Source organism: Rhopilema esculentum, chromosome 9 (genome assembly GCF_057945365.1).
Source record: "Rhopilema esculentum isolate cy_ngs chromosome 9, ASM5794536v1, whole genome shotgun sequence".
In the NCBI taxonomy this organism is placed as follows: Eukaryota; Metazoa; Cnidaria; class Scyphozoa; order Rhizostomeae; family Rhizostomatidae; genus Rhopilema; species Rhopilema esculentum.
This window is the reverse complement of record NC_142823.1, coordinates 4,940,552-4,959,848: the sequence shown is the minus strand read 5'-3', so window position 1 is coordinate 4,959,848 and position 19,297 is coordinate 4,940,552. Positions and strand designations below refer to the sequence as shown.

Genomic DNA, 19,297 nt, shown 5'->3' with positions numbered 1-19,297 from the left:
TTCGTTCGTTTTACAAAATTTACAAACCTTGACAAAAATGGTTCGAGCACCACAATATTCAGGTTCAGATGTTGACAGCCCCAGGATTGAACCAAAAATCCCAAGTTTTCAATGCTGCCACTAAATCACTCCCCCCCCCTGCCCCTCGTACATTGATTATACCGTCATTCGAAGTGTTTGTGTCTAGTCATAGTTAGATTGTCACATTGAAAATCATGTATACTTTTGGAAACACTTTTGGAAAATGTGGAGATCTTGGCTACGCGTTCCAACAATTTTGGCGAAGATTGTAGGTAGACAAAATATTCTGAAGAAGCCATTTCACAATTTTAACTTGAAGTGAAAAGAAGTAAAGAGCGCAAAAATTCTAAACAGAAATGCAGGACACTGGATGAATGTTAATAAACATATCGATTTCAAAATTACAGTCAGTTTTGCCCATACTTGTATTCTTCTACCCATCAAAGGGCAACCACCAAACAAATAGAGGGGCAATTTAGTGCTAATTAACAAAATTCACAAAGCAAAATCGCACGTTTGTGTATAAAACCATGAAATTTAAGACTGCAATAGTGTAATTTGATGGAATTATTGCATAGGTTAAATATAAGTGAATTTGTTTCAGTGGGATCTGGCTCAAGTCTATTGGAAAATCTTCAATCATCAGTTGCGTTGATTACAACAACACGCAGGTTTTCTGCGTGTTCTGCGAAGGCGTCAATCACTTCAAGAATGGGTTGATAATCTTCTCCTCCAAGAATTGTTCCGTGAATCGCAGGTGATCTCCGTCAGATGCCAAGAAATGCAACTTTCCCGCCTTGTCCATCTCTTGCAATCCAAGAAGATCCTTTTGAAACAAAACAAAATGATTAAAAAGAGTTCACAACCCCTAGTTTGCACAAACTTCCTTAAACTTGACTTAACGTGACTTGACCGTTCAAATTTGGTACCGTATAAAACTTTGACAACCGAAAAATTTAAATCTACTAAATCCTTATTACCTTTGGATCAATAATACATCGTTCTTATAAAATTCTTATCTGCATCTTATTTTTTAGCAAAATACTTTTCCCTTTATAACCACATGATCCTTTTTTCTCACTTGATTTTTTTATTCAAACTGTTTAATCTCAGCATTAGTCTCTTCTTCCCTGTTGAAAGTTCAACCAAACTTTCAGATTGCTTCATATTTCAATCTAGTATTATTTGATGTTTTCTTCACTATTTCAAACACATGCATTTCAAAACGACTTAACTATCACCTTTTGCGTTTGTAAAGTCATAGAATAACCCAATGATTATTGTTACAACTGAGAAAATACAGTTACACTATGACAGGGAACTTTACCTTTTTGTAGAGGTCTGTATCCTGTAAGCGTTGTGTTACTTTGGCTTGACCAGGCACATAATAACCGAACCACTAGAACCAAGATCGACTGTTAGACGGGTTTTCCATCAAAACAATTTTTCAAAACTCAAGACTTGTCAGCTGAATAAATTACAAACTTCATTTGATTCTCTCCAAAAATTAAAACAGCTTGGTAACATAACTTACCAACAACTATCATGTTAAAAAAATCCTAGCAAAAAGTAAGGCAAAAAGGTCCATCTAAAAGATGTTCATTTTGCTACCATATTTATCACACGATTCACCTTAAAACATTTCTAATCAGTCATAAAGGTCTAATATCTCTGCGAACTTGTGCTATTGGCGCCTCCGGTGCGTCTCCAGTGCAGCCACTTTGTTCAGGTAATTAAAACATGGACCTTTTGAGAGATGGTATCTATCTGCTCAAAGTGAATTGTGAAAAATTTCGAGGAAACTCAAACGAACCTCGCTTTCCCTTGGGTCTACCATCGTGTCCTTAAGAAATTTCACCATAATGAAGTTCTTCAGTTTCATCAAGTTTGTCTTATAGCTTTGTTTGAATTCCTGTAAAAAAGTAAAACTACCTGTATATCGAAAAATAGAGGCAATAGGAATAGTTGGTCTTAATAAACAAATGCGGTTTGCTTAATTATATTGGAAATATTTCGAATTTTCTTTCAGTGTTTGTACACACGACAGCAAGATGTTATTAGTGAAATTGACGACCCAGGTTATTGGTGAGTCTGAAACTGCTTCATATCTAATCTCATATCTAATCTCAATTTATCGCTCCAGTGTATGCTAATCTCAGTTCACTCCTCCAGTGAACACTGATCTAAATTTTTTTTCTCTAGCATAGAATAGCAATAACGAGAGAAAGAGAATTACCACATTATAAGTGGGTCTCGAAGTGCTTTTTATCTTTTCACAGCTTCAACGATGCTCGAGTATAAATGATTACAGCAACATAAGAGCCACGATATTGGTTAGTCTCAAATCGCCATCTATGCTGAGACATTTATAGGTTCATTTTTGTAAAAATTTGGTGAGCCTTGTTCTGGCAGTTACTCAAACCGTTTTTCGCTTGAGACTTTTCGAGCCAGGCCTTGCATCTAGAACGGTAGAACTTCATAGAGTGCTTAAAATATGGATTAACATTTTTGGGCTGTTCGACACAAGATGCGACCAAAAACATCGCACTGCACAACATTCTACCGCACTCTCACTTAATCCCTTCAGAAATTTCAAAATTTCGTTGTCGTTTGAAAACAAAAAGTAGTAGCAGTTCATATCTAGGCTCGATTTCTGGATGCATAATCCTAAACCGCGCTTTTAATCGAGGTGCTTGTAAAAATAATTCCAAAATCCAGGTGGAAAAAAATTCAACAGCTTCTGACTTAATCATGCACTCAGACACGAATTATTAACATAGAAATGAGATTTAACTACCAAAACCTCGCGTATCAACGATAAAGCTCTCTGAAGTTTGTTGTGCCCTGCTCACTACAAGGAAGGTCTTAGGCATGAAAACACTTGATACTGTTAAAAGCGCTGTTGATTTCACCAATATAATACTGTTTTGAATTCACCGAATACAGAAACTGCAGAAAAATCCTGTGCTAACCTAAGAATTGCATATCAGCTGCCTCGTTGGCAGTTACGTAACTAAAAATAACGGTGTTTAAAGGAATGCATCTGACAAGCACGATAACCCTGAGATTTGTACATCCCGAGTATGAACAAGTTTTCGAAACACTGCAAAATAAACAAAGATAAGATATATTGCAGAAATCCAACGTGGGATAGCTTTTCGACGGTTCTTGAAATAAGAAAATTCCAGTTACGTCAATGCTAGATAGTAAAACTCCTAAGCTTAACAATCAAAGCAATCTTAACAATCATCATTTTCTTCGTCTTCCTTGTCATCGTTTTAAAGATGTTTAATGTACTGTGAAAATGTGTGAATGATCTAGGAAAGTTATCCGTCTATTGAAACCTTCTTTGAGATTTTCAAAGCAAGATGAGACACACAAATAAATATTGCAGTCATTGCTGCTATAAAGAAACTGCCAGAATTTAAGTTTAGGTTTCTGCACACGTCACAAACTTGTTTCTGAATGGCGAATGCACAAGCCATTTGTCCGCAATCGCATTATATGTCATATTTCTGGAAGATTTCCGCTTGTTCACCTCCCTACAATATCTTTGTCATTGTCATATCAGTCACTTAGTTTTAGTTCCTTACATACTAAAATTACTGAGTAAACACTTGCTCTCCTAAACTTAGATCAATATCACATCTTTGTGGGTCTCATGAATTTTGCTTGTTCTAGCCCCCTTGCATCGGAATTTACCACAGTTACAAAACCATTGTCGTTTTATTCTTGCGTTCGCTGTACTAGAGTTTTACTCAATAGATTTGTGCATTGCTATGGTCGCACATAAATATTTTTAGCAGCATTAACAACAAACGTTAAGCCATCGTTTGTGTATCCTTTAGCCTTCAGTTAAGAAGAGCGTTTTATTGCACACTAATTTCCTTAAGTCTCATCAGTATCATCCTCAGTGTTTGTCATGGATACTTGCGAAAAGTGCCTTCCAACCACCTCGTCAATCGTCCATTGTCTTTCGCTAGCTGGTCAACGTTGACCTCAGCAGTTCTTGCAGCTGACGTTCTACCAAAGTGTGGTTTACATAGCAAAGTATAGTTCAGTAATACTTACAGATTGAAGGTAAAAGGGTATCGGGCAGTGTATTTAAAAATCCTACCTGGGGTATGGAAATATTACAATGAAATTAAAAAACATAGCTTGAAATAACGGCAGATAGAGCGCAATTCCTTCTCATTCACACAATATCTGCTAAAACATGAATATCTTGTCCGACCCTTGACTTGAATACATAATATTACCTTTTCTTGGTTGATCTCTGCCAGAAAAATACTCTTCTCCTTATATTCTTGTTCCTTGGTAGGATCATGCCAATACTCAGCTTGCACAAGGCTGGATAAAATAGCAGTCAAATCTTAATCTAAACACAACAATTATGATACATAGAATAGGTATGGGATATTTCTGAGATACTGCTTTGTTTGCTAACAATAACGGGAAGTGCGATATTACAGTCCTTGAAGGGGAAATTTCACCTGGAGCTACTAAAGGTTTTTCAAGGGTATTCGCCTTGAAGGGTATTATGCTCAATGAGGCACTACGCTTCTGCAAAGATTGTGCTCATGTCTACTGTTATGACATTAATAAATATTATAGCATTGTGTAATTAGAAAAGTAAACCATACACTGTCTCGATCGCGAAGATATTTTTTGGGTATAATCAGCGTCTTCGTGTTTCAAAAAATCTGGCAAAACATCTTAGAGAACAGTGAGTGGCGAAGATATTTTGATTCTAAAAAAATACTTTGATTTTCATACCACCATGATCAAGGAATAACTTTAATACTTACTGCTCCTGAACCCAACTAAAAGAAAATGAAATAGATTAAAGACTCATTAAAATGTCGAAAATGAATATAAATGTGCAATCTCGTAAACCCAATCATGCTTACTCAGAGGTTGAATATATTACGGATCGAAGGGGTGGAGTAGGGGGTGGGGTAGGGGGTGGGGTAGTGGGGTGGGTGGGGCTAAACGCTATAAGCAGGCCTAGAACTAGAATAGAAATGGTTGAGTTGGTATTGTTAAGAGCTTTTTCGAATTACGAGAGGACTGAAAGGCTCTATCAACGCCCCCCCCCCCCCCGCTTCCACGGATCCTGACAGCTCATTTCGATTTGACACTCAATATTTCATTTAAATATCTAATCCTAATTACAATTTCACGCAAATTGAGGCTTATTTCATATACACAACTGTTTTTTGTTTAAATTAATATATGGCTATATATGCTCACGTACGTCAAATTGACATTATTACCAAAACACAATTATATATTTGGTTAGCACAATTCAGATAATGATCAATGTATCCGCAAATGTTTTCGATTTAATGGAATCAATTATTATGATCAGTAGACAGTATAGGCTAAAAGCAAGCTGGAGATCTAAGAACAAGAACAAAGACACACCCGATGTAGGCTCCGTAATCTAGCAACTTTCTCACGTAATCGCAAAGACTGGAGTTCTCTCCAGGGCAGTGCGGGAACCCAAAAACACCTTCAAAACAAAAAGATAAAATTTCGCAACAAGAATTTCCCTTTAACTAAGTTACATATACAATGCAAAAATAGCTAATAACATTTTTGAAGCCAAATATTCTTATCCTGCAACATGTCAAGATCATCGTCTGCGCAAAGCTTCTTTTCAACCACTGCAATGGCAGTATCAGAAACCATTTTTATTAAGAATTTGCAGAGATTCCTAATATTATTGAAAGATAGAAAATAGGGAGAATTCTACAAGCGATCTCACTAGGGTCGAAATAACGACAAAAACAGTTAAGTTAATTCAGTCTAGGAACGTTACATGGTGTTTAACGCCATAGTTACTTTGACAAATTTATAGACAATATTGAATAAATTGGGGGAAATCAAACAACAAGTATCTGGACAGAATTTTAATATATTTGTTTAATATAATTTCAAAGTCCTTGCTATTTTTAGGCACGTTCTTGTGATGAAATCCGCGTATTGGGGTGATAAAATGTGAGCAAGAAGTGATTATTTAGGCAATTTGTGCTTTTCTTTTTCAAGTCGAATTTAAAAAATATAAAATTTCAAAGCTTAAAGTTAAATTAATTCAAATCAACTAATAGTATGATCATATCACGATAGATCTTATAATGATCTTTCGTCGGGGTGTAATGATCTTTGGCTAACATGTGACCCTTTTGAGTCATTTTCTTGAGATATTCGTGTAGGTAGCAAGGTAAACAAAAATCCTGTAAAATTAAGCATGGAGGTGGACTTTCAGGCTAGTGTTTGACAGTGAGTTAGCAAGACTAACAGCATTGTGCAAAGGCTGCTGATTGACAACCACAGACCACTTAAAGTTTTCTTCTATTTGCTGATAGGTATGAACGGAAAAACAACAATATAGACAGATGCTTATGGTAATTTTAATTGAAAAAACAGAAAATCGTTGCTTCTGATACTCAGTGCTTCCAAAACAAGCATTAGAGTGTTTAGTTCAATCAACAGGTTCTATGAAATTCGATCAACGTCAGCACTGATGCGCAGAAAATCGAAACGAATGCAGTGTCACTAGCTAGGTTAGTGTTCAAAAATTTGGGTTTTGCTAAGCACCACTGAAAATGTTCTGCTACTAAAAATTTTCTGGAAAATTCATCGAAAAAGTACTGTATAAAACTTAAAGGGTTGTACCTTGATGTTGGCCACCAAACGTCACTAAATTGATCATTGGAGGTGATGGACATCTCTGTGCAACTGCACGTCTGAGACAAAGGAAAGTAAGAGAAAATGACTGAGCAAGGATGATAAAGATATGTTAGATGGACAAACAGAATATGTGATACATGTGACTTGAATATAAACAAAGGTAGTATCACAAAGACATGGTTAAGGATTAACTTCCCATTATTTCTGTCATAATTGAATTCAAAGTAAACATAGAGCTATAAGTTTTTCTTGGTTTAAACAATCATTTTGTATTGAAAATAGGTGTTGCATGGGTGTGAGCAGAAGATCTTTGATAGACTGATGGGGGCACAGTAAGTCTTAACCTTTCATCTGCAGTTTAGTCTATCTGCACAAATACAATTCTACAGGGCATTTGAATGTCAGGGTACCCTCACAAATTGGGTTGATTACCAAACCATGCATAAACTGATGATTTCAAGTTTTCAAGTACAAAAAAGAAGAATACAAACTTTCTGTTACTTAAAGTAATTTTAACATTTATAAGTATGGTGGATATTAAAGTTGAAAAAAGTTTTGACATCTAAAATGTGATATTCTTTAATAATGCTTACAAAAACTGGCCTCCCTGTGAAAATCCAAGTGCATTGTAACCGTTCTTTAATTTTGGATCAGAGGCAATCTTTTTGCACACCATGTCAACTTGGGTATTGGCATTCAACAAAAATCCATTCTCAACATCCTGAGAAAAAAACAAATATCAATTATTGGCTTGCAAACTTATAACTTTTAAATATATCAATTTAGGGTCAATCAGTACAAAAGTCAACAGTTTGGCAGGGTTTAAAAACTCAATTTTTTTAAATCCATTCTCGATGTCATCTGGTGTAAAAAATTCATCACCTGGTGTGAAACAATTTTCTTTAAGTTTGGCTCATTTATTGATATCTTTAAGATAGAAAACAGAAAACATGCAATATAAAGCGAAGGGGTAAATCCTATTGTTTTGTCTGAAAATCCCCAGAAATCCTTTTCTTTTCACCAAAATCTCGTACGCTATTTGCAATAGTGAATTGCCCTTCGTATAAAGCCCTTTTAAATAATCATGCCATGTGCTAAACTTGTTCCAAAAATGGCTTGATGTTGCTTTGGTGGTTATCTATGCATTATTAACTTTAGCAATCTGTGGGTTTCAATGTTTGAACTAGATAAACATGCAAGTATCTATCATCAGAGTTCAAGTTTTATTTCATTCTCTAGATTGGTAACTGATTTGCCAAGGCAAGAAACATGTTTATACATATAGAATAACAAAAGAGACAAATATGATTGAAACTGGATCACAACCTGCATTAGATTGTCGCCAATCATTAAAGATCTCACATAGACCCCATTTCCAACCTTCTTCTCTAGCATAGACTTGATTGATCCCATGCTCAAGGGGTTGCAACAAGAATCACCTTTGAAACATAAAAACTTTGTCAATGTCTGTAGACTATAACATATATATTCAAAATAATATATATCTATAGAGAAATTATCTTAATGTATTATAGTATCTTAGTGCTATGCAGGGAGGGCAACTGTCCAAAGCTGAGAGGGGTCCTGAAGTTACAACAAAGTTTCTAATAATAACAGCAACTATAACTAGAAATAGCTCTTACTAGTACTGCCTGCAAACAATTAGTTCCTTGATAATGATTGTTTTGAAAATTTAGGTCAGGGCATTCGAAGAAGACACCATCTTGGCTTTTCGCAATTTTATAAAAACAGCTGCTCTAGTTGATGCTAAACTATTCTTTTTATCAAGAATTTTTGGTGTTCAGTTTGCTTTTGATTTAAGTCCAACACTCTTTTGAAAATCATGAAGTTTTTCGAGGGTTTGACATGAATTTTTCGTTTTCGTGAAGTAAACAAAGACGTATGAAAATGGACACGTGATAGAACAGGTACAGCTAAAATCCATTGCGATAAAGGATTCGTACAGAGGTCTCGAGTTTTTGGGAGAAAGGTGTGGCATTCAACTGGTTTTGATTCCCAAAACTTCGAATCGAAACTTCCAACCATTGTGTAAAACCGAGCTGTGATGCAGCACCGTTTTTGTGCCAAAAAAACTGAAGGCCTTTAGCAGAGTCTTGGCAGAGCAACTCTCCGAAAATAATTGCCTATAAGCCCTTCACTCCTGCGCTATCGCACGCCAGTTGCGGGCAACAATTATAATTTCAATGATATCATCACAGGTCAGGCCTTGCAAGGAGAGGCACTCGAGCTCGATCAAGCACCTCTACACGCACCTAGAAAGCTCTAGGAGCTTGATTGATCAAGCACCTAGTGTGTTATGATGTCGAAAAATTAAAAGCAAAACACCAAATTTTGTTATTGATGATGGTCATTTGATCCCCTAGAAGTTTGAAGGAGCTCTGTTTGTGAAGCACCTGCTTTTTGCTCCTCAAAAGGCCTGGGGCCACCTTTCCCCTTTTACTCAAGGCCCAAGAAAAGCTCTCCCAGGCCTGTTGAGATGCACAACCAATCATTGGTATATTTTGTTGCTTTACACTGGTGTTGACTATATCCATAGCACTTAACTTGGACAATCCATGTTTTGCTGAGAATGTCTAATGCCAAGCAAGTTCCAAATTGGATACAGCTACATAGCAAATTGGGTAGTAGCCTTGAATTGGTGCTATAGAGCATATGGCCCATTGAAGATCACACCATCTGGTATGAGCACTAATCATCAATGTGGTACATTTCCATTGGTAATCAAATCACTCCCATTCCATTGTCAGCAAGAAGGGTGGAACACATCAAAGATGTGGGTACACAATAGGCCCCCTGACTCAATTCCTGCTACATTCTTAGCCTGAGCTGACAAGACATTTACTATCATCATGTTTTGACTCATAGTATCACTGATTGACACTTTAAGGTAAGCCTTGCTTAGTCATGCTGTGAACAAGTTTTTTACTACTCTTATGCTGAATATGTAATGTGGCCTAGTATTATATTCTGATCGTATAAGTTGTTTTGTTATGTTCATTCAACCCTAGTTTATCTCTAAAGATACTCTCTGTGGCATTCTAATATGATTTGTATAGATTCAGTCATCAATCATGTATAATGAGTCATCAAGTGTCGCCATTATATGTAGTGGTACAAGTCTTTTTATAATAAAGTTAATAGCCCACCTTCAGACTTTCTTAGCTATTTCCTTAATTTCAGCACTAAAACTTTCTTAACACTATCTTAACATAGAATTGGAAAGTGCATGTTACGAAGGAAATGAAATGCTATAAATATTTCATTATTTCTCCAAAAAACTTTAAAGGCAGACAATTTCTATATAGACACTTCTTCGCACCTTAGGAATCTCCTATTCAGCACACAGTATTGTCCCCAAACGATATATTTCATTCTTGCACGGGAATTTCCTTCTAAACTGTGTTTAATAGATATTTAAACTTTCTTGATCTTTCTTGAAACTTTCAAGATCTAGCATTGAATAATGTGTACTGTATTTCCAACTGTCATTTAGCTTATTTTAAACTATGAATAAATTAGGCAGCGTATGTGAAGTGAAAACATTACCGGTACCAAAAGTTTTTAGCCAACAAAGGTTGTCATTTGTCACAAAATCATAAAGCAGTGGGACAAAAAAGCAAATGCATACCCATCCCATGCCATAAAACGATGGGAACGGATTCATTTGTAGCCGCAGATCTTGCAGAAACAATTTCTGCAATCAGCAAAGCGCAAACCACCTTCAGCATCGACGCCATTTTTCTCAACTCTCATCACATGACCTCGATTCAGATCAGCTGACTGTCAGCATGTGCCAGGAAAGGGCTGTTTTGGGGGTGGTGAAGGGGGCTGGGGTGGTGAAGGGGACTGGGATGGTGATAGGGGCTAGGATGGTGAAAAGGGTTTGTGGCGTATGAATACAGGAAAAGGTATGCCCAAAGGTGCCATAGATGATCTATCGCATGTGATATTTCCCGATTGCCATTACCAATCACTCTTTACTTGTTTTTATAAAGGCTTTGGGTTTCAAAGGTGCCTAACAGTAGCATAGGAGGAGGAGTATTGAAAATTAGGGCGTGTCACTAACAAAAGCCAGTCATTCCCTCGACAGAGATCGTCAGGGAAATATAAGTACTTCTAAAATCCAATAAAATGATCTCTAAAGTCCCCTTTATCAACGCAAACATTGAAATTGACTTCGCATACAAGAAAATCGCAGTTAAACAATTTTTCTCACAGGAAATTTTCAACCATGTATCAATAATCTAACAGTAACATTACACTTTGCAAGAAGTTAGGCAGTAGTTTTGAAGGTAGTAATACACTGAAAAAGATCAAAACTATATTTGGACAATAGAATTTAGGACAGTGAAATTGTTCTAGGGGAGCTCGAGGAAATCAGCTTCTCTTGCAAAAAATGACAGATTGTTACTTACTGCTATGAATGCTTCATGCTTAAGATTTTTTAATGCAGGCTATAACCGAAAGTGCTATACAGAAGGTGCTATATCATATGTAATTTTGCAAAAATTCCCTGCTTGCACCTATAGGTTCAACTCTTTTGTACAGTAACTCAATATTCAATGAAGAATATTTCTAAAAAAGACTTTATTTTGGACTACTTTTTTCACATTATAGAATAGGGTAACTCTTTAAAGCCATAGTTCCAAATGATCTTTTAAATATTTCTCAACCTTTTTTTTGCATTGAGCAATGACTTTTCCGAAAATTTGAATCGTCGTTATACGATGAGAACAAGTCATGAATTTTTATGATAGAGTGACTATTTTATATTTGAATCATGTCAATTACGTAGGCCGGATTAAGGTGGAAGCTTTTGGTGCGGCAGCATTAGGCCCTGTTGGTGCTGCAGTATCAGGTCCAATTTGCATTTAATTTGCCACTGATGATAGATATTTATAATTAAAATCAATTGAGACTATTGACTTTATCATTTCCAGTCACAGAAATCGAAGCAAACAAGACATTTTTGATAAGCGATTGACTTAACTAGATTAGAATTTCTCAGGACCAAATAGAAAAAAGTCAAAAATCTCAAAGTAAAGTTACAATCGACCATGGTTTGTTATCATATTTTTTTCATGTATCAAATTATCCTTATACATCTTACGATTATCAAGCTGAAAATGCATTTACGGCAATCGTCTATACGAACTACAAGAAATTTAGGCAAGAATATATACAAAGTATAAATAAGCCTATTTACAAAAAAGAGCAACAACCTTCTAGATTTAGCGTATTATCAAAGAAAAACACATAATTGACAAAGAAACAGTCACATGTCCAAAATGTGATCAACGATTGGACCATCGTCTGCTAAACCGTTAGGCCTGGTTTCTGGGGCAGTTGGTTGGCAGCTTGTACTTGCTTTAAGTTTTTACGCACCCTCCACCAAAGCAAACCAAACACAATAGTCGTGATGAAGAAGATGCCAACCAGAACACCTAGTGTAGCATAGTTTGCAATTTCCTCTAAAATTTGACGGACAGGAAAGTTATTAAGACTATTTATAGACAATATGATGCTTCATAAATATATATCCAGTGTGAAAATGACTGTTTAGGGCCAGTCATTGAGTGCTTGGTGCAGTATAGGCAGAGCTGTACACACTTTTGGTTTATATAACAGGACGTTTCTAAGCTGCCACTCCGAGTTTCACGATCAAATTGCAAACATCAAGCAACTGCTCATACCCACACTCAATGTGGATATTATTTGCATCTTCTGCTTCTATAGAAATCAATATAGTATCAAATCCAATTCATACTGCTCCATGTAACACAGGAGTTGCCTAAAAAGGCAGGCTCATTGTTCAACCCAATAAGCAAGCATGATACTAGCATAGAAGAGTGTTGAGGCAAATTTCCATTCAGTGCAATTTTGTTTTTACACGAAGGCAAGATGTTTAATATATCACTTGACCAAATGGGTGATCTGATCAATTACCTGCAGAAGGAGACTTGTCCTCTGGCTCTGGTTTTACCTTCTCTGGCTCAGCTGTGAAAATAACAACATGGTTATGCATATCTAATTCAAAACATTCGGCCGTTAAATTTTTAGCCTGCGTGCAGACTTAACACCGTCCTGGCTTTCTTTCGCAACGGAAAGTAAAGTTTGCACGCAGGCTAATAATTTTAGAATAGGCTAATTAATTTAATCTTAGACACAATTTTTGACACGAAAAAGCATGGCAGGGTAGGAAATCTTAGTCTGAGATCAAGCTCTCGGGGCGGAGAGGCGCGGGCGGAGAAGTTGGAGGAAGGATAGCCTGAAGACATGCTATTCAAATCTGCTTGTTGAAAAGCTTTAATTTATTCGTAGTTTCCGTAACGAATAATTATGCAAAACCTCGTTTGCACCCCGAAGCTCTCAATTCGCCACCCATCTCGCGCTATATCAACCACGCTCGCGAAAAGCACACAAATGACAAATCATGTGATAAATTTACTGTCAATGGGTATTATTGTAAATCCAGCATACTTTCATGGCTTATTCTTCAGTTTAAAAAGATTTAAGCAATAAAAAGCGCCTTTTCACTTGCTGTTTCTGCCTAAAGTGCTTGAGTGCTTCCAAGGTAACAAAATTAGGACTTGAACAAATTAGGACTTGATGCCCTGCTTCGAAAAATGTTTCATTCAAAAAGAGGGGCTTTGCCATCTAAGGGTGTTTCGAGGGCAAACTTTCAAACTTGTCAGAAAATAAAAGTTGGCTAACCAACTTGTCGGCATATGGAGCACAGAAACTAGCGACGGCTCTGTTTGCAAGTTTCCCTGTTTACGGTATGCAAAAGTGTCATTGCGCCCCCAATTCAGAGTATGAATTTTACGTCCCTGGTACAGCCATGAATTTGGTAAATTCATGATTTATGGGGTGTTATTCATAAACTTGACACCTGGTTTCAGCTCATCCCGCTATATTGCCTTAAACCCATGACCAAGATAAAATAACAGTTCTAATATTTTATCTTGCCATAACACATAAAGCTTAATAAATAAAATTTAATATCGTTGAACATGTGGCAGGCTACGTATTCTGTTTTTAGAGAAGAGAGTACGATTGTGGACTTTGCTCACATTGTAGCAATGCTCGAGTGAAAATAAGTGATAAATTACACAGTACATAGCTGATTTCTAAAAGTTTCTGCTAAAACTATAATTAATTATTTCACTTACAAGTTGGTTCTGGCTCAGGTGTGCTTGTTTCTGGCTTTGGTTCAGTTGTCGGTTCAGGAGTAGACGTTGCCAGTGTCCCTATAGTTTGATAATGTCATTATTTATATAAGTGCCTGATTTAACAAGAATAGTCGACACATAACAGTACTAAAATATAGAAACTTCTCCCTAAAAACATAAAAGCATTCAGGATATTTTCCAAAATTAAATTTTGATGTGTTACACTACTATTTATTAGACGGATGTCTTTACAAAGGAACTGTAAAAGTCACGCTTTAAATCAACAAAATATGCTAAAGCTAATCAAGCGAATTCACGGTTGCAAACACGTGACTGTCATAGTCGATTCAGGATAATTTCCAAAATTAAATTTTGGTGTGTTACAATTCTATTTATTAGACGGATGTCTTTACAAAGGAACTGTAAAAGTCACGCTTTAAATCAACAAAATATGCTAAAGCTAATCAAGCGGATTCACGGTTGCAAACACGTGACTGTCAATGGTCGATCCTGATTTGTTCCTTCAGGCAGATGGCTATTGAGTACTCACGGCCCTTCAGATCTTGCTTGCTAGGTCATCAAATTTTGCATTGAAAAATCATGAATTATTCAAAAATGAAATCTTTTGCAAATAAGTACAAAATCTGTTTCTTGACATTATTGAGAATTCAGATATCAGCTCATAATTCGGCAGAATGAGCCCTTGAATAAATCAGACATGCTTAGTCAATCGTCCTTTGCCATAGTTTCAAACCTTATTTAGGCCATTGTGAGGGTAAACCTCTTGATCCAACAATGAGTCCATAGAAGAATACTTAAAATCATCAAGTCCTTGCGCATTGGAAACTCTTTCGATGAATTTCTTGCACGAGTTAAAATAAACTGATTTAATTTTCGAAGTTCTATCTTGATACAGCTATGTTTTCAGCATCTGTTTGGCTACAATGGACTGAAGGCTAGAATCAAGACGGAAGTTCAGTTACAAAGCTAAATTCAGGCTAGTCCACCCTCTTCGATTGACAACTAGTATTCATAAAGTTTACTCGAACTATGGACGATGTGTTGACGGGACCAATCTTCCAAAGCGGAGGCATACATTCCATTTTTACAGGAGTTGTAGATCTACTAACACAGTCACCTCTCTCTCTAAATGAGATAACCCGTAAATATCACGTCGAGACCTTACTGTATTAACTATCCCAGGGGAGTCATTCTGTCATCTCACCCCATCCCTTCCTTCAATCAAACATGCCTGCTAAATTCAGGGGGGTATTGCTGTGAGGACAACGAGGGAAACCCTCCCGGAAAAGGTCTTTAAAAATGATATGAACCAATAGAAAAGGACTACTTTTTGGCAATTACATTTGAAGGTCGATCCCCCTAAGCCTCCTATTTTCGCCAAATTTGGCTAGTTGAGAGTAGAAACAATCTGGGTGAGTAGTGCTTTGAGCAAGGTGGTAGTCATAGCAGGTCATTTTGGTTCTGCATGCACTGTGCACTTCGTTTTGTTTGCAACGTTTAATTGCTGCATATATTATAAAGATAAATCAAAGGCACATTCTGCTAACATAGCATCAACTAATTCGGTTATCTGGCATAAAGCATTTTTTAGAAGTTTTTTAGAAGTTTAGAAGTTATAGAATTTGCGTGGTTCTAAAAATTTCAAGTTGTTGAAAGAGTTTTCTATTTCGATCGAAAATTAGTTTGTTACAGAAAAGCAGCAGCTGATCCGAGCTGATTATTAAGAAGATTTTGCATCGTTGAAAGACATTTTGAAAAGGCTCTCCAACGCTGAGAAGCAGCCTCAAATGTTAATACTGCTAGCTTCTAATATACAAAACCTTTTAAATCAAAAATTGAATTGAGTTAGTCAGTAGTCAGTAGTTAGTTACTAAGCCAAGAATCTTAATATTGCTTAGTTAGTATTGCTCGTAAGGATCTCCTCACTTCATTTAATCACCGCAAGGTATTTCTGAAATTATCCGAATTACAAACTTTCTTAATCGATTTTTTTAAATCAATTTGCCTTCTATGTATTACGGATAGTAAAGGTTATGTCGTGAAAACTTTCTGAAGCAAACCTTTCTGTAAACCTTTTCGTACAAAACCTTTCGTAAAACTTCGTAAACATCTTTGGTTAAACGTGATCAAAAGCGCTAAATTTTTCTGAACTTCGATTTATTCTCGTGATTCTCTTCCCTCGTAGCCAGTCTCTGCATTTCATTTTGCCAAAATATTGTATTTACTACACTAATCTTTTCTTTTACAGTTCTGTAAACACTTTTACCTTTATGTTTTCCTTCACGTCAACTGTTTCCCCTCTCCCCCTTTTTATTTATTTATATAAAAAAATTATCAAACATGCATTTCACTCTAGAAAACTTTCTGTGAACAAGACTGAGGCACATTACTTGCAACCATATTTAAAAATTAAGCCAAGACTTAATATCATGGTGCCATTTTATTGACCAAGATAGGATCCTTTAGAACTTTGGATATTTCGCAAAAACAAATTGTGATTGGCATTGATATAATAACTGCAAGTCAAGTTATTTTCAAGGCAGTGCTTAGTCATATCAGAAATTTGAGCAAATACACTCTTCATTTATAAAAACAGTTCTGTAAGAACCAAACTGCAGAGTTGGTTAAGAAGAATGTAACAGCATTGCTCTTAAGAATTTAACTTTCATGATAGGGCAGATCTTTTCTTATATCATTAACACAGTAACTGCATTATATCATAGACAATTGAAAAAGCTTTTTATACAATTGACGCTTTTCTGCTGCCAAGTCATGTCTTACAGCTAGCGATCTTAAACTTACCCAAAATAATTTAACAAAAAATTAATAACAATTCAGCTGGAAAGTTTAGAAAAAAATAAAACCTGCCAGCCTGAACCTCAATTTCCTGGTTTTTATCAAAAAAGTATCTAGAAAGAAGAAGGAAAGAAGAAGGAAAGAAGATGTGCCACATGGAGTTGGGTTCACGTAAAGATCACCTAAAAATATACACAGTCATTAAGAAAGTAAATAACTTCTATACTTTTTTTACAATAATCTGCAAAACAAATTGGCTAACCTTGAGCCAGATAAATGGCCAGGCAAGACAAAAAAATCAGCTTTGTTGATAACCCCATGTTTACTGTTTTGATCAGCCGTATGCAGATTGTACCTCGCCTTCGCTTGTTGATGGTCCCGGACTGCAACTGTCTTTGAAATCGCTGCCCTCTTGTAGTCTAAAAGCACATCCGGGTCACCGTGATTCAGCAATTAGAACAATATGTAAGAACAATGCCTTCGAAGTCACATTGTCCGAGTACACATTAAAAATTAAATAGTCCCTATGTCAAGATGAGTCTGCGAAAAATTCAATGCCCTGCTCAATGGTGGCATTTAAGACACACACAGAGTCAAAGGAGAATCAACTTGGATGTTGTTGATATTAACTCATTAATGAATAACAAATATAATCTATCAGGTGGTCAGTTACATTTCAGAAATTCTTGAAAAAATTATTTTTTATTGGTTTGAGGGCGTGGACCGAGCTTTGCATTTTCATAGACGATAAATTAGCTCATATGAGCAGACGTGTTTAAACGGTTCTAGCCTTCCCTTGATATTTCTTAGTGAATTTAAGATTTAATAACGCTGTTTACTGTTCATTTAAGGATTTAATTACGATGCACCTTCTCATCCATGAAAAAACTTTGATCCCATATAAACATGGTATAAACATAACTGTCGTTTGTATCAAAGATTTCTTATTAAGCTGCTAACGATTCTACAATCTACGCTGATATACCTGGCTGCCTTTTACCGTCAATCATAACAAGAAAAAGCTTTGATCTTGATAGCCTTGATCTTCCCTTGAAGACTGAAATAGAGCTAACTGTTGGTTTCTCATCCAATCTTGATGCAACACAACACAACACAACGCAACACAACACAACACAACAAAACACAACACAACACAACACAACACAACACAACACAACACAACACAACACAACACAACACAACACAAAACAACACAACACAACACAGCACAACACAGCACAACACAACGTCTTTTTAATTAGTATATTCATGAGCCTTCGTTTTAATTATTTTGACCAATTGATTAGATTTTTATTGATACAATTTCTCTCGTGTTAGAAAAACAGCGCTACTTAAAATGCCATGGAAATGTGTTATTCAGTAGATATAGAAAGCATTGACAGTTTGCAGATATAGAAAATCAATTTTGAAATAAGAACAACATTAAAAACACCAATCCCTGAAAGTATCCAAAAAGTAAGAGCATTAGGTGTCAGCAAAAATTGTATTGTTCTTATAAAAAAATATTTAAAAAAAGCAAGACAGAGTCAAATAATTGCAACCGGTTGGTGATTCAGGCAGATTACCTATTTCTAAATGCAACAATAACTGCCTAAATAACCAACTGTCTAAACAAAACTGCAACTAAACGTACTCAGTAAGAAATCATTCGATAATTTTCTATTAAACATGTCAAGCTTTGTGTACATTTTCATGCATATAAAGCTTGGAATGTGTTTCAATCTATCAGTTGTTTCTCTTTTCTATCCCTGGTTTAGTCGTACATGGCTGACCGGTGGTGAAGCAACAGTTCTTCACAGCTTTCTTTGCGTTCCATGATTCTGGGCTGTACCCAAGCTAAAACGATGAGGGGGGAGGAGGGAGGGGGGCTGACCCATCACTTTTTTCAAAAATTTTAGCAAGGGAAGCTGCACCCCCCTTCCCCCTGAGCCCCCACCACTACATCCCTGATTATTACGGAGTGGTGCCGTTCTGAAAGAGACTGACTTTCTTTCAACCCTCTACCTAAATTTTGCAAAATCCTCTGTTTTGTTAATAAATCACTGACAATCAACAGTCTACAGGTGTTTCAAGTTTTATCTTCTGTAAAAGTACATTTTCGATAAGAATTCTACGTGATTTTGAGCAAACATACGAACATTTTCTGATGACATTTGGAAGTTAACCTTTTTATCAGTCTGGCAATAAAGTTAAGAAATCACCAGTTTGGTATAAAGTTTTGTCCTTATTACTAAAATCTTGAAGAATTCAGCGTTAGCTGCAATCCATTCAAAATTGCCGGAGTCAAAATTGCCGCTCTCTCCGATTCACTTATGGATTTACTCTTGGATTCGCTTAATTAGCATACATCCTTCCCCCCCCCCCCCGAATTCCTTGACGAATCCGCTTTCAGTTTTATTGGCGACTATATGCAGACTCTTACGTAGGGCAACATGTATTACAATGCCATTGGCTGGAAAATCCACTGGTGAATCCGCTTGCAGATTCAACCAATCCCGCCACTATTGCGAGATCCTTTTTTGTGTTCATTGATAAAAACTGACATACCT

General features: G+C 36.3%; 2 protein-coding genes across 2 annotated transcripts; both read right to left on the bottom strand.

Annotated features, from left to right (window-relative positions):
* Positions 1-378: 378 nt before the first annotated feature.
* Positions 379-10,523, bottom strand: LOC135688736 (palmitoyl-protein thioesterase 1). Its single transcript, XM_089110336.1, has 10 exons — positions 10,367-10,523; positions 8,044-8,156; positions 7,311-7,438; positions 6,703-6,773; positions 5,449-5,536; positions 4,830-4,844; positions 4,281-4,371; positions 1,835-1,933; positions 1,349-1,420; positions 379-847 (listed from the first exon to the last, which is right to left on the bottom strand). Exons 1-10 carry the CDS (start codon positions 10,473-10,475, stop codon positions 722-724), a joined length of 912 nt encoding a protein of 303 aa, XP_088966462.1. The 5' UTR covers positions 10,476-10,523; the 3' UTR covers positions 379-721.
* A 1,260-nt stretch (positions 10,524-11,783) lies between these two features.
* On the bottom strand, positions 11,784-17,150 carry LOC135689106 (uncharacterized). Its single transcript, XM_065206227.2, has 4 exons — positions 16,990-17,150; positions 13,911-13,988; positions 12,685-12,735; positions 11,784-12,209 (listed from the first exon to the last, which is right to left on the bottom strand). Exons 1-4 carry the CDS (start codon positions 17,045-17,047, stop codon positions 12,055-12,057), a joined length of 342 nt encoding a protein of 113 aa, XP_065062299.2. The 5' UTR covers positions 17,048-17,150; the 3' UTR covers positions 11,784-12,054.
* Between the last annotated feature and the right edge of the window lie 2,147 nt (positions 17,151-19,297).

Coding starts and splice junctions, on each gene's coding strand:
- LOC135688736 (XM_089110336.1), bottom strand. CDS start 10,475: ATGGCGTCGATGCTGAAGGTGGTTTGCGCTTTGCTGATTGCAGAAATT. Junction 6,774..7,310: donor TCACAGGGAGGCCAGTTTTT/GTAAGCATTATT, acceptor CCTTTGTCTCAG/ACGTGCAGTTGCACAGAGAT. Junction 1,421..1,834: donor TAGACCCAAGGGAAAGCGAG/GTTCGTTTGAGT, acceptor TCTTGGTTCTAG/TGGTTCGGTTATTATGTGCC.
- LOC135689106 (XM_065206227.2), bottom strand. CDS start 17,047: ATGGGGTTATCAACAAAGCTGATTTTTTTGTCTTGCCTGGCCATTTAT. Junction 13,989..16,989: donor GGCCATTTATCTGGCTCAAG/GTTAGCCAATTT, acceptor ATCAAACTATAG/GGACACTGGCAACGTCTACT. Junction 12,210..12,684: donor GGACAAGTCTCCTTCTGCAG/GTAATTGATCAG, acceptor GTCAAATTTTAG/AGGAAATTGCAAACTATGCT.